Below are 15,185 nucleotides of genomic sequence, written 5' to 3'. Positions count from 1 at the left end.
AGAAAGAAAGAAAGAAAGAAAGAAAGAAAGAAAGAAAGAAAGAAAGAAAGAAAGAAAGAAAGAAAGAAAGAAAGAAAGAAAGAAAGAAAGAAAGAAAGAAAGAAAGAAAGAAAGAAAGAAAGAAAGAAAGAAAGAAAGAAAGAAAGAAAGAAAGAAAGAAAGAAAGAAAGAAAGAAAGAAAGAAAGAAAGAAAGAAAGAAAGAAAGAAAGAGAGAAAGAAAGACTGCACAAGTGGAGACAAATGAAGGGCGGTTCTGCGTGTAGAGAGTCAAACCTGGCAAGGAATATCAGCTTGTCCTTGGTCAGAGTATTCCACGAACTCAGAACAGTACTAAAATTCCCTGCATTTACTGCTAGCCCAAAATCAGATTTGCATTCAACAGTTAGCAAAACTTTAACCACCATCCTGCAACGACCATAGGTTGCAGGGTGTCTGGCTTATGTTAGAGAATTAGGAACTTTGCTTTTCTCATTGTTTCAAAAATGAAGGTAAGAGTGTAGTTTTACTGTTCAGGTTTATTTGAATCCTGAGCACAACATAAAATCAAGAAATTAATTTTTGCAAAACCAGACAAGGAAAAATAAAACATTTGGCACAAACTCCCACAAACTGAAAGCAGATCTTCTGCTCTATTAACAATCTTAAAATAATAGGCATTTCTGAAATGTAATGCAGGGTGCTTAAGACAGAGTTAAGAAACGGGGAATGACAAGTGAAGCAGGTGAAATATCGTAGGGAGAGGGAGAAAATTAACACATACAGAACAAAACCAGCTTTGCATGCCAAGAAATATGGGGAAACAAGGAAATACAAGGGACTGTTGTTAGACAGTTGGCAGAGGATGACTGAATAATGACCAGTGTGTTTTTCAATTTATTACAGATTAAAATATAATCACAGCAATCACAATACGTAACACATGAAATCCTGTTATACTGGAAGACTGAAGCTTATTATTTTTTCTAATGGCAGTAATTCATACCCACATCCCTCTGGTCTGCGTCTTACCTGGAGGACCTTGTTGGCCAGGCTGTCCCGGGGGGCCAGGGATATATGCATTAGATGCAAGCACTTTTTCACCAGTGATTTGCTTGCTAAGATCAGCAGCATTATTTGGTAGCAAAGCAACCTGTCAAAAGCAAAAATCACTGTAAGCTCTCCATCCTTAAGCTGGATAAATAGCACTCTTGATTAAGCTTTCATGAGGACAAATAGCATATTTGTGTACTTCAGAAAAAAATGTAAAATATTTATTGATATCCGTATTCCATAATAAAATATAAAAAAATTATGGATATCCATATCCATAATAAAACTGTTCAGCAACCTTAGTCAGGATTACACTTCACATGACATCAAGCAACTTAACACATGGAGAAAAGAAAATGCAACCATTATTCCCTGATAGAAGTAAAATAAATCAGTTCTGCAGCTAATTCTTTAAGGCACACCAACAGCACATGGCTGTGCAGATGAATTGCCCGATATAGGGGCACAGGACATGAGAACTGGATGGGAGATCCTGGAGATTATTTACACTTCCTGCATCATGTACCAAGGATTGGAAGATACCACGTGAAAAATATGACACCGTTTGATTTTAGGGCACTTATACATTCTGGTACTTTACTTCCCTTGGGATGTGGAGCCAGCATTTTGTTAGTAATCCTGGTTTTACCTATAAGGCTGCCCACCTTCCAAGTCATCTCGGAAATATTGCAAGTCTATCCAAATGGAGGACACAAACAATTCAGGTGAGATACAGCAAAAAGCTGTGAAAAACAGAAGTCTGATGACTGCTTGGCATTTCTCAGAAAACTTCTCTTTCCTCATTTGAGTTTCCTTCTGTTCATTTTCTATGCTTTTTCAGGCCAACATCTGCTCAGATATTTACATTTGAATTGCTGCACAAGCCCCTAACATCTCAGTGGTTTCAATGGGAGACCAAAATGCTTTGCAATCACACTGTTTGACCCAATTGAGCTTGCATCTGCTCTGAATAAAGACACAAGTCAAAAGCAAGTAAGAATGCAAGGAAAACTGCATGCTGTGGTTTAAAATGTCATTAACCATTAAATATCAATTCCTGCTTGCCCAGATTGAATGTATTTAATAATGAAATATATTTTAAAATATTCTGCAAGTGCTTAGTGTCTCCAGAGGAAGCTGAGGGGAGACGATAAGCCAGAAGGCTTGTCTACAGTGAGAAGTTTATTAATGCTGAATGGGCTGCATGTGGAGTGGGGAATTCTGCTCTGCCAATCTGAGGAGCTGTTTCAGCAGGGTCAGGATAGATCCACCCCTGGGTCATCTTTGTTGTTCACTGGACTCCGCAACGTTTGCATAGGAGAGGTGCATCAACTAATATGTACAACTCCTGCCTTCTGCTTGTGGTTTTAATCAGTTGTTTGGAATTCCCTGCACTGTTCTCAGGACTCCTCCTCATGCAATTATTTGATATATACTCTCCTGCCCTTCACACAAGCTTCATGTTTGTAAAGCACTGAAAAAATAGTAATGCTATGCACCTGCAACACCTACTATATGTGGGCAAATTTCTTTTGGCAAACAAGTTATTAGTGAATGAAAGCACATTGAAGAGCAGCCAGTGTTGCTTGCAGTTTAAGGCTGAATGCACCAGAACAGTTCTGAAGGAAGAAAAAGTAAGGAAAGAACACTGGAAATGCAGAGCTCCCAGTGGCACTTCATAAACAATGGGATACAAAATATGATGAGAGAAATACAAGGGTTTAGCAGCCATTCCTGACTTGTGCTTTGGAGCACATTGCTGCTCCAAAGGCAAGGTGAATGCTCTGAATATAAACTAAACAACAAGATGAAAGCCTTACAGGAATCCCATGTGCTCCCTCCTCCCCTCTGGAAATCAAGCACTTCACTGAAGCACCACAGGGTAGTGATTTAGCATGCCTGCTGCTCTGGTGTTGGCCTTTTGTGCTGTCATGTTGGATTTTCAACAGAAGAAAGTCTTCATTTACCAATGGCTCTGTCTGCTGACAAGCTTTGGTCAGCACACTACAAACATGAAAACCTGACAGCACTGTATTGTTGAGGCAGTTTTAAAATGAAAATATTTTTGCTGTCATCAGTGAGGCTCAAACAGGTGAGGAGCACTTCATCTCTTCCAGCCTTCCTCAGCAGGAACACTTATTCACACTGAAGAAAAAGTGAATGTTTCTCCTTGAGAGTGGTCACCATTGAGTGTCTTATTAATGGATCTTCTCTTCAGAGCGTGGGCCCATGTGAGGGAGCTGCTGGTTTCTGCACAGCCCCTGCTGTGAACAGCTCTTCAGATTGTACTGCAAATGGCCAGCCTGGATTAGAAAGATGCGACTCATCATGAAGGAGATTTGGAAGTGTATTCTTTTCTGTTGCATAAATAAAATACTGGCTTTTTCCTGCCAGCAAGGCTGTTTTAACAATAACTTAGTTTTAAAAAAGATCACATAGCTGCTGTGAAAGCATCTACACATGCTTCCCCACTGAGTCAGCTGGACTTAGGCACACACTGGGAATGCCAAAATACCCACGATCTGGTCTAGCTCACTGCTCTTTGATACCTTCTGGACAGAAAATGGCTGTTACATGCACTACAGCCAAACCATGTGTTTTTGATATTGACTCACATCCTCTCAGGGGCTGGCTATACTCACTAGCCTAATTTCTGTTTCACCTTTTAACTCTACGAGGATCTTGATATAGAGTGACCTTGACTTTCTCCCTCCACAGCTCCAAATCTCAGTGGCCCTTGAAAAATATTCTTCCACATGCGTGCAAATATTAGTGAGGGACTACTTTAAAGAAAGGCATTGCTAGAGATAAGATCCCATATATTAAGTGTTGAATGTTGCATGTGGAGTTTTGGGCAGTTTCTAGATCTGTGGTCTATGTGACTCTGGTAGTGCTTCTTGGTTGTGGAATTCTATCAGTGATTTCTAAATACAATTTTTAAATATACCTGCTCCATAAGATCTAGCCATCCCCCAAATCCAAGAACTCAACTGCTTACTTGATTTCTTAAAAAACTGACTGTGTGTCAGCATGTCAGCACGTCCCCTGCTTTTCCAGCTTTCTGCTTTTCCTCCTTCCTACAAAGCCTGAGATCAGTCTAGATCTGCCCACAGCCCTCTAGAAAATCAGGAGAACAATGCAGCCCATTTGATAACCACGTAAGTTGAATTTCTGTACTTGATCCATAAACTATTCTCATGTTGGATCTGGAATCCGTGCTGCAATCCTCGGAGAAGGTGCTGATGACATCAACCACCTCCTTTCACCTAACAGTTTGTGCACACTCTAGAGGCTGCAGTGACATGAGTTCAATTCCCTCTTATCCTAAGAAGATCCAAAACCAAACTTCCGACCTCCAGAAGCACATTCCAATTCACAGTTGTAGCATTTGCAGGACTGGATCCTTCTGAGACTCTTCTGCTATACATAATTTGATGTGAAGTTTGTAAAATCAAAATCTTTAACCACAGGAATAAAGACCAAAGAGTTATTCCCATAAATTGTCTGTCTGGCAGCCAGTAATGAATTTTTATGTACAAAACAGAAAGCTTCAACCGCAGATACTGAGATGGCCACAGGGAGCTGTTAGCAAAATGCAGAAGTTTTGTGTCTCCTTGGGCAGAGGAGCAGCGTGAGGCCAGATCTCTTCTCTGCGTGGGTAAAAGCTCTGTAAGCGGCAGGGTAAGAGATGCTGAAGGCATCTAGGGATCATCTCTTCCTGCTCTGCATGTGGCTCAGCTCAGTGGTCTTTCTCTGAGGATGCCAAGTTGATCAAGTCCCACAAGGAAAATACTTGGGTACAATTTAGTCCATGTACTACGACAGGAATTATCATTAAGGCACAGCTACAAGTGTGACAAGTGCACACAGCACCAGAGTGTGCCAGGCTCTCAGGACTCAGGCTCCCAAAGCTGATGAAAACTTTCCCTTAATCCAGGCGATTCGTTTCCACGCATTCCTGCAGCAAACAGTTGGCCAGCACCGCGGTCCCAGCGCTCAGGCAGCTGCGAGCTGCTCAGCCTCCCAGCCATGGACGCAGGCGCTCCGCAGCGCGGCTCTGCTGTGTCCTGCTCACTGTCCACTAGCAGGAGCTGTCTGAAAACCAGACTGTCTTCCACGTGCAAAATTCTGTCACTTTTCACGTTTGTCTTCATACGGGTTCATAAGGAAAGCAAGTTTTTTTTGTTCGGTTTTGGGGCTTTTTTTTTTTTTTTTTTTTTTTTTTTGAGATTTTTGAAATAAAGAATATGTCACACTTCAGTGTATTTAATTTTAGTGAGGTAGATTCCTTTCTCCCTAATGGAATTACACTGAATGAATAACATTAAATTCAGCAGGTGAATATACCAATTTATGTTTTGATGCAGCGAAATTAATTGAGCAGCTTGACTGAAATGATGACAACCTGCCAACATGGACTGCTTACACTGACCCTGCAGAGCATTTCCATTTCAGAGAACTGAATATTTGGAGGAAGTGTCACCAGAAAAGGCATCTGCACCTGCGTACTTGGTTCTCCAAACCCTGTGTATCTGCATTCTTTAAATCCTACCAAAATGCAGAAGGAGGTCACATATAGGAGCAGACAAAATTAAAGGTCAGGGGATGTTTTTGTGTGCAATGTAATCAACTAAAAACTCATGGCTGAGGCTTTTTTTCTTTTAACAATCAAAGCTGATGTGTGTGCTAGTGATGTTTTATGTCTAGCCACACACCTCCTATTTGGCAAGCATCCTGTATCAACAACTTGGTAGTGCAAAATCATATTCTCCCACATTCCCTCATCAGCAGAATGTCTTGCACTTACATATACTTGGGGTGGATCAAGTCCAAAATCCTGTGTGTTCAGAATGAATGAAAAACTGAGGACAGTGCATCTTGCCAAGAAACCTGGGCTCACGTTGCAAGAGGTTTTGCCAGACCCTGTTACCATAAGCTTGAGTAGTAATCTGCTTACAAGCAGTGCAGAAGCATAAGCATAAGGAAGAGATGCTCTTCCTATGCAATTTTAAAACACGTTGCCATCATCTTCCAGGGCAAAAGTGTGATGTGGCAGTGACAGTTCCAAACACCTTAATTTATACTCAGTTGTCACAAAACACGCAGGTCTCGTAACATGATTGATCAACGTTCATACCTTTTGCTTCAGTTGTAAAACCGTCTGCTTTATTTGATGAAATTCCTTACAAGAGGCACAGCATGTCCCTGGTTTTGCCACGTTTTCAGATTTCTCAGAAAGTCCAGCTGAAAGAAAGCAGTTTCCAATACAAATATAAAGATCCAAGGAAAAGAAGTTCATAAAGTAATTGCAAAAGCAACTGGAGTTTGAAAGGTCGTTGCATTCCCCCAGACTGTGAAAAGAAGAGGCAATCTCACCATTATTAATGCCTTGACTGTGAGCTGCTATACAAGGCTGAAAAATTTTTCAGGGACAGCTCTGAGCTCATTTTTAATGCAGCTGTTTCCAGTTAACAGTCACCAAAGTATTTATTTTTTTAATACCTGAAAAAGTTTACACCCCTTCTTTTATCTTTGCATTCAGGGCAGACCGTTCCTACAGGTCTGTCTGGATTTACAGTGCCCCGAAGGAGCAAATTTTCATATGCTGTAAATTACAGTATAACTCCTCACAATGTGGCCATTTCACTCACTCTGCACATACTGCTCTTTATCATCATGCTTTTTCCCCACGTGACGGGAGATTGGGATTGAGAGCAATGATAAGGATTGAAATCCACTGGAGTGAATGGGTCACACCAGTGAATATGCTGTAAGAACGGGATCTTTTCAAGGATCCTTGAAATGATTTGAATTGTAAAAGATGCTGCAAGTGCTTTTTTGTATGTGTCCTTTTCCTGGTCCCATACTCAATGAATCATTTCTGCATCATAAACAAACAAGCTTGTTTTGACAGATGTCCACTGAAAGAGAAACGTGGTTTCCAAAACACATACTTGCAAATTCCAGATAAGCATTTTTTCTTACACACGCAGTTGCTGAGAAGCATAAAGTACACAAAGGCTCTGCATGTGATGTGTGGCCTTGTACGACGTCTCCAGTAAGGGTTGTCGGACACCTTGGCACACCGATCCCTCAGAGCATGCTTTGTAACGGAAAAGCTGCGGGTTCTCCTGGAATGTACTTAGCTATTGTTTTACATTCCTCATATCAGCTTTAACATCCTTCATCTTTTCCTAACTGTGTAGTGATTATGAAAAAGTCTGCATCGTTTCTAATACAAGCAGAATTTTCTAATACTACATAAGTCACGTGCTACTTGACTTTAAATGTCTACAGCGTGCAATAAGGGACATTGCAGCCATCAGATGGTCACCTACAGACCATCAATGCACAAACTTTGAAAAAACTTTTCAGTAGTTTTCGTCCATTGGGTGTAATTTATCACATAAGCCCCTGTCTTACTGCAGATAGCAAGTGGGACTGCAAAGGCAGGATGCTGGAATGACCACCAGCAGCACGGCCTTGGTGTAAATCCTGAATCAGTCAGAAGATCAGGAAGCAAAGGCTGGGGGTTCTCCCAGTCACTACCTGCCTGCATGACACTGCAGTCCTATGGCACTGTGGTAATCCACAGCTCTCCTCCCTATTTCATTTAGCATTTGTCTAAAAGTAAGCTCCCTGCTTTCAGAGCTTCCCAGCCCTAGTTGATAGCGCATGGCTGAACAGCTTTCTGTGCTGTGCTTGGATGGCTCAATGTTTATGGTCAAAAGGTATTCCAGGGCCTTCTCCACTGACCTTCACATACAATGGTTTCAACAAATTACAGCTATTATGTCTCCCTGACCATTTGTTTGGCCACAGCCCCTCCAAGAAGGACTTTACCATTGGTCATTTTGACTCTCACCAATGTCATTTTGCCCATCTCTGACAGAGCTTGCAGCACGTAGGGGTTTTTTTTTCATCTTTTTTTTTTTTCCCCCCTTAACAAGTAGCTGTTAAGCTGTTATCAGGACACCTCTTCATATTTCTACAAGGCAAATTTTCTCCTGACTGTAAGTCTGCACTATGGTTCTCTCACGGGTTCACCCTTGTCAATTTTTTTCAGCTCTCTAAAAACATGAGAGTGCTCTGACATGTTCACCATCAGACCTTGGTAAGATTTACAAAAGCCCATTTAGAGAGACATTTTTAAAATGTCCTTTTTAAAAATTTCCCCTAAAAACTGTGTTTGATACTATTCTTAACCAAATTTGTTTTAGTAGGTATCTTAATAAATGAGTTCCCTCATACAACACACACACTGTGTTAAGAAATGTTGCTGACAGCAACATGCGGTCATAGAGAGAAACTGCCAGAACCTCTGCTGTTTGAGACTCCAGCAGTCCCATCAGAGTCAGTAGAATTATGAGCAGATTAAGCAGCAGTGAATTTGGCCTCTTCTTTCATCATAAAAGCAGTTTACCTTCCAGAAAGATGTGGTACATGGGGCTGAGGACTGCAGATAAATAGGGCTGTAACAGCCCGTGGAGGTGAACAGCGCGGGGGTCAGCTAATGTTTGGAAAATACCACACCAGAGAGATTTCTGCAAACCCAGTTGGACTGATTTATCTGAGGAAGAAGTCCAACAGTGTCACATAAGCAAGTGTGAGCTGTGTCCCCAGAGAGGGATGGAATCCCCTAACTCATACCAGACATGAGTGTTGATTTGCCCAAAGAAGGAGTCATCCATCAAACACTCGCTCTACCCCCATCTGATCCTGCATCAGGACCAAAATATGAATACAGCCAGACTAAAGCACGGAGAAAGCCAGAAGCCACCTAGGATGGGCCAGAGGGGCAGGCAGCAATCAGCTGCAGCCTCCCACGCATGGTGCAGACACTGAGGTCACCCACCAGGATCAGTTTGGCCAGAGTTGAGCAAGACACTTACATAACCTGTTTTCACTGCACAGGGAAACTAAAGTTACTGCAGAGAAGGCTTCAAGTAGCCCCATTTAGGGAGGGTTTCTGAAGCACGAAGTCCAGCTCATGGGTGACACAGAGCCTTCCATCTAAGCAAGGTACTGGTGAACCCTTCAGTGCTATCAGTAAGAGAGCAGCTCGGGGAGCAACGTGTCGTCTTTGCCCTTGCTCAGAGGGCTGATGCTGGACGAGAAGGAGATGCTGGCAGAGCAGAGCTCTGCAGGAGCTGAGCTGCGGGCGGTCTTTGCACGGAGGCTGCCTGGTGGATCATCTGTGTTGCATTATCTGGGCTCAGCCTGCTGAGATGGTTTAATGTGCCTGCTTCAGAGCGGGTGGCTCTATTGTCTCTGTCAAACACAACGTTACTGTGCATGCAGGAAAAATGCTCCCTGTTCTCGCGTCCCACTAACAAATCCAGAGTGTTCAGTGGAGCTCACTTGTAGCTCAGAGCCAAAAACAGTGCTCAGGCTGCAGCCTCTGTGCATGGCAGGATGAGCACAAGAGATAGTTCTCCAGCAAACACACAGAAAGCGTAAACCTGGAGAGAGGGTTTCTTGAAAATGTTTCTTGAAAACAGAGTGCAATTGTTTTTATGGCTATGTCAAATTGCTTGTTTCAAATATTAGAATGATTTCCACAGCCCTGAATGTTTCCAATGATCAGTTATCCTGATGCTTCAGACATTACCCTGTCAGTAAATATGAATTAGCCAGGGGAAAATTTAGCTAAAAATGCTATTTGCAAGGGGATTATTTATGCTATATGTATTTCCTTAATGGCCCCCCAACCCCCACTTATAAAGGAAAAATATCCAAACATTTGAAAATGACAAGAAACAACTAATGTTAATGGAGAGGCTCCAGCCACTTCATTTGATTTTCAGGGGAAAATGAAAATTATAAATGGCTTTGGCCATCCAGTGAGACTTAGAGCACCCATTGACACATGTGCTCAGGCATTAACAGATGAACTTAGGTAAGATGCCATTCATCAGAAGAGTGAAGTGTCCTTCTTCATTTCCCCCACCCTCTTTTTTTTTATTTTCCAGAGCACAGATTGTTGTCTTCCTCCCCGTTTTTAAAATTGCCCTATCAGTATTTAATCTTCAGTACTCTAAATACTGTAATTTAATAACTGGGATGAGGTCAACAGTTTCAAAGTCATTTACACTCTGTACACATTCATGCTCTGAAAACAGCAGTGAAAAGGAAGTACAAGCCCTTACTCTCACCCTTTTTTTGTCACAAATTACTTCCAATGGGAAAAAACCCCATCTCTTGAGCTCTGGGCTGTCCGTAGCCTCTTTAGGCAAATAGTGCCAATGCTCCATCATGCACACATACAGCAGTGCTTCCTGACGGCCAGACGGAGCCTCGTGTGAAGCAGACCCTTTGACCCCAGACCTTTAACCCCGGCGGCACGTACCTTTATCTCCCTTGGTGCACGTCCTGCCATCCTCCCCCCGGGTGTAGCCTTCGTGGCACTCACACCTGTAGCTGCCCACAGTGTTGACGCAGATCTGTGAGCACAGTGTCCCATTGCTGGCGGCACACTCATCGATGTCTGGAGATGAGTGAGAACAGAAAGCGTCCTGAAGCCGGAGTTTTCACATCTCGGGTAAATAATAATCTTCTTTTTAAAGTACCAGGAGATTTGGGGTTTAAATAAATAAGTGGCTGCAGCACTGCTGCTGCTTCAGACCGGAGCTCTGTGCAGACCGACAATCATTAACACACCCGTCATTTTATCAGTGAGCACTGTGTGAGTGTTTTTTGCACCAGGCAGCTCACTAAAAGCTTCATCCTGACAACCCTGGCTCCCTGGCACGGCAAACTAAGCAGGACACAACTCCTTGTGTCAGCCACATGAGCGCAGCTGCGTGAGAACTGCAGAGAACCACAGGACAGTGAGAACTGTCCTGAACCAGATCCTTCCCATCTGAATGGAACCCCAAGGACTGGTTGTCCTAATCAGGCATGGTTATAGTGCTTTGAGGGTTACACCTAGAACCGTGCCCCTCTTCTCAAATACTACTCATAACCTGCAGGAGGAATTAAGAAAGGGAAAACTGCATCACCCTGATGCTTCAAAGTGCTTAAGTGTATATGGCTTTTTTCAGGTACTGCCCACCCATAATTTCAGGAGGATTTAGGTATCTTAGTCATGGGGACCAACACTCAGCAGAATTAAAAGCCACATTTAATATGCAACTGTAAAGAAAATAAAGAAGTTTTGAAATCTAAACTGACCCCTAAAGAATGTGAAGAAGGAAAATACGCCACGAACCACAGAGAAGCACTTCTACCCACCCAGGCAATACGGCTTCTCCCTGTTCCTGTGTCTCTCCCGATCGTAGCGGTACCCAGGATAGCAAGTGCACAGCACTCGTCCGAAGTTATCCGTGCACTGCTGTTCACAAGGAGCTTCAGCACACACATCATAGTCTACGGAGAGAAGTGCACGGTTAGGAGACAGTATTCTAGATGTGGCCTCACCAGGGCAGAGGAGAGGGGAGGATCACCTCCCCCAACCTGCTGGCCATGCTCTTTTTAATGCACCTCATGGCAACTGGGTTATTTATTGAAACTGGCTTTTAAGCAAGGGATACTTACCCAGTTTGCAGAATTTAAGAAGAATTTTCACGAATTTTACATTACCTAAAAGTTTTTTGCTGTTTTCTTCCACAGTCCTTAAGTATTGATCTAAGCATTTCATATGCAAAGTACTGAGAAATACATTATGGCAAACTGCCAAATCCAGGTAGAAAATATATCACAAAAGAAAGTTAATTAAAATCACGCAGTAACTGTTCATAACTAGCTATAAACCTCCTAGCAAGGAACACACTGCTGCAAAACCATCATCACCCCTAATAATAGCCATGTGAAGATCAGGATGCATTCAGTCACTAGCCATGCTTGTGAGTGAGACCCCAGAAATCTGCCTGAGGTCCCACTTCAAAACCCCAGGAGAAGGAAGGAGCAGGAGGAGCATCCAGCCTCCATAGCTGCTCAGATCACCCTGCTGAAGGCTGGGTTTTATGCCACAGCCATGCTCTGAGGTTATTTCAGAGGAGTATCGCCCTGCACGCAGTGATTCACAGTGCTTGGATAACCCTGCAGCAACAGGGCACTGTGTGGCCAAGCAGAAGCATCCGACCTCTGCTCCAGGCATAACACACAACACCCTAACCTACGTGTTTCAACTGAGTTCCCAGCAATGCACCGTCTTTCCATACACACAGTATAAAATGATTAAAACCCCAACTCATTACTGACTCATGCTAATGACTAGCAGACATCTCTGCTAGTACGACGATTTTTCCAAACAATTAAAATGAATTAATAGATGGAAAAGCAAGTGAAACCACATTTGCTATATGGAGTATTCAGAACACATGTGAACAACTGTGGGCAGAAGTGACTGTGTGCATGGTTACAAAAGTGCTCCAAATGGGGCTTAATGAGCCACGGTGTGCCAGCACCAGTATGGCACACCAGAGCTCCTTCAACTGAAAAATACTGTCTCAGTGCCAAGCATTTCCTCTCTGGTACTTGTTACCTTGTGAATCCTTTCTTTCCATTGCACTTCACAGTGGGTTGGCTTTAATGCCAGCTGTGTCCATGGTGCTGTGGTTGGGGTGGAATAGTGTAGATGCCTGGGTTTGGAAGGAAAACATGGCCACTGCCTTCAAACTTGGACAACCTTCTGGATAGTTTGGGCTTTTTCAGTGACACTGGGGATGCAAAGTTTGGAACTAATAAATAGTCACAAATATAAAGGGCCAGAGGCAATTTTTCTGAGCATGGCTGCTATTTTATTTTTCCACATAGATGTGGTTGATTGCAATGACTGGGCTCTGTGCAGCAGCAAAGTTGGAGTACTAGGTGCTGCATGGAGCTCCTGGCACTGCTGCAGGCTGCAGGCAAGGGATGGGGCTGGATGGTGCTGTAGCACACGGGAGCACGCCCTTGCTTAGCTGAGCATGCCTGTGCCTTAGGCAGTTGCCCTCACAGATGCTGTATTTAGCCTGTTCCAAAATTTGGCCTGTTCAGTCTATTCAGAGCTGAGGAAGAATGATCTCTGTTCTCACTGTGCTTCCATGAATAGACATACACTAACAAAATTAGGGAAAAGAGAAAAAAGAATATAATAAAATAAAATAAAGCAACGGAGCTGGAAGGGGCCACCTTCCACCCAAACAGGATTAACTACGTGCAAGCCTTTCCTCAGATGTTCAAGTAACCCACACTTAGGAAGCCTTCGGGGATGGTACACCCCACATTCCAAAGATGAAGTATCCTTGTAAAGGGTAAGATTTTTACTAATGCCTGTTCCAAATTCCCCTTAATGCCATTAAAGCCCATTATTTTTGTCCTCCTCTCCCCGGCCATGAAGAAGAGTTTGCTTTCTGCTTTGCAGCCTTTTCACAATAAATACTGCTAACAGATCTCCCTTCAGACTTCTTTCCTCTAGACTAAACAGCTCCCATGTGGAATGACTCCCTTAGGAATGAGGCAAAACTGGACAAAAGGTGCTGTGGCTCTTGGCTGTGGATACCACCTCTGCGTGCTCTGAAGCAATAAGAATACAGGATTCCTCACATGTCTGCCCCTTCTTCACCAGCCCGGTCTCAGGAGGTTTGAGGACGAATCAAAGCTGCACAGCAAGGATCAGGCTGTTTCAGACTTCAGGAAAATACGAAGCACTGAAGGAAATAATGCCTCTATACATGCCTCAATGAATTCAGGAATGCCAATGCAACGCAGAAGGTTGCATCAAGGAAGTTTCTTAAGTAGCATTAGTGAGGAGAGAGCAGATCTTCTGAGTATTTGTCTGTCATGGTGTGCTTTGCATGAATTAGCCTGAATTAATTTGGTGAAGTAGCCTGAAGACAGGAAACTCAACTAACAAATCATTGGTCGGAAGTCTGCTCTTCAAGAAGCTGCTTCAGACTACAGCTCTACTTCAATGTCAGCAACACTGTGAGGCAGGACCTGCTTGGAGCTGTCAGTTTCTGAGTCAAAGAAGAGGAAAACTATTCTGGTAAAAGTGCAAAGATCTCATTTTGGCCTGATCTGTTGGCCAAGTAGAGTGCAAATCAGACACGCAAAGGAAACTCCTCTGTTTCCCAATGGTCATGGATCCCTGCTCTTGCAACTGAAACCTATAGAGAGACATTCAGCCCAATGCCAACAGAATGCAGGACACAGCAGCAGGAACTCAGGTACACTAAGCTGCTACACCAAAGATGGAAGAGAAAAAACAGGACAGAAATGAAAGATGGACACGGGCAACCCTTTGGAGAAAGAGTGTGTTCAGATAGCAGCTGCTGAAAAGAAAGGCTGGTGTGCAAGGGAAGGGTCTAGGCTTCTTCTGACCCTTCTCTCTGCAGCCACTGCTAAATCACAGAGAAGGTGAGGCTGGAACTATTTCTCTGAGCTTTAGCTTGCCAGCACTGGATTAAAAGGTGCAGATGTGCTCTAACAAGCTCACATCTGCAATGTATTTATGTGCCTGTCTCAAGATATGCATTTCATGCAGCTCCTCCTCCAAGACTATGCCAAAACAACGTGCAAAGAGCCAAGTGATGTATTGTAACAGAGTAAATGAAAGAACTGCTTCATTGAATCATGTTTCTCATCCCTACATCAAAAGCCCAGATTGTCTTGGATGTTACAGCAGCTGCTGTGGGCTGCAGAATTCAAGGCAAAATATCTACTGAGCTGAAAAGGGTGTAAAGAGACAAAGGGATAGCAGCCACAGCCAGTGGAGAAATTCAATGAATGGCAAAAACCTAGGTTACTGAGATGCAGTTAGTAGGCAGGATTAAGTAAAGTCAGTGGGTACACAGAAATGCTGCTTTCATAATCACCTGAAACCTCAAGAGATGAAAATTAGAACCCTCCTATAATTTGCCATGGCTCTCACTATATTTTCGCTCCCATTACTTCTTCTGCTGTATCCATTATATTTAGTGAAAATAACAGCATATAGAAGTGTTACAATTGACAGGAAAGCAGGAGGCCAGGCTGCAGAGCCCTGGCTTTCTTCCACCCTGAAAGGATTCAGGGCTTCTTCCTCCTACGCACAGATGGGGTTGAACAAACCCAGCACAACCGTCTCCTCCAAGTGTCTCGCATTGAAGCCATCATCTCACATCGCACACCCTGAGACAAAACTGCAAAACCACAGAACAAGGATGCCCTTGTGAGCACCGACGATGCCCAA

General features: G+C 43.2%; 1 protein-coding gene across 1 annotated transcript in view; it reads right to left on the bottom strand.

Moving 5' to 3' along the window:
* The window catches only part of CCBE1 (collagen and calcium binding EGF domains 1), a 91,185-nt gene that overhangs the window by 7,028 nt on the left and 68,972 nt on the right, over positions 1 to 15,185 (bottom strand). Inside the window, exons 4-7 of the mRNA XM_042825798.1 lie at positions 11,264 to 11,398; positions 10,380 to 10,517; positions 6,168 to 6,274; positions 1,010 to 1,130 (exon numbers count right to left, since the gene is read on the bottom strand). Coding sequence (XP_042681732.1) covers positions 1,010 to 1,130; positions 6,168 to 6,274; positions 10,380 to 10,517; positions 11,264 to 11,398 — 501 coding nt within the window. The remainder of the gene's footprint in view (positions 1 to 1,009; positions 1,131 to 6,167; positions 6,275 to 10,379; positions 10,518 to 11,263; positions 11,399 to 15,185) is intronic.

This window comes from Centrocercus urophasianus, unplaced genomic scaffold (assembly GCF_019232065.1).
Source record: "Centrocercus urophasianus isolate 14NV4802_14NV808 unplaced genomic scaffold, USGS_Curo_1.0 seq_25, whole genome shotgun sequence".
Lineage (NCBI taxonomy): Eukaryota > Metazoa > Chordata > Aves > Galliformes > Phasianidae > Centrocercus > Centrocercus urophasianus.
This window is presented reverse-complemented; position numbering and strand designations above follow the sequence as displayed.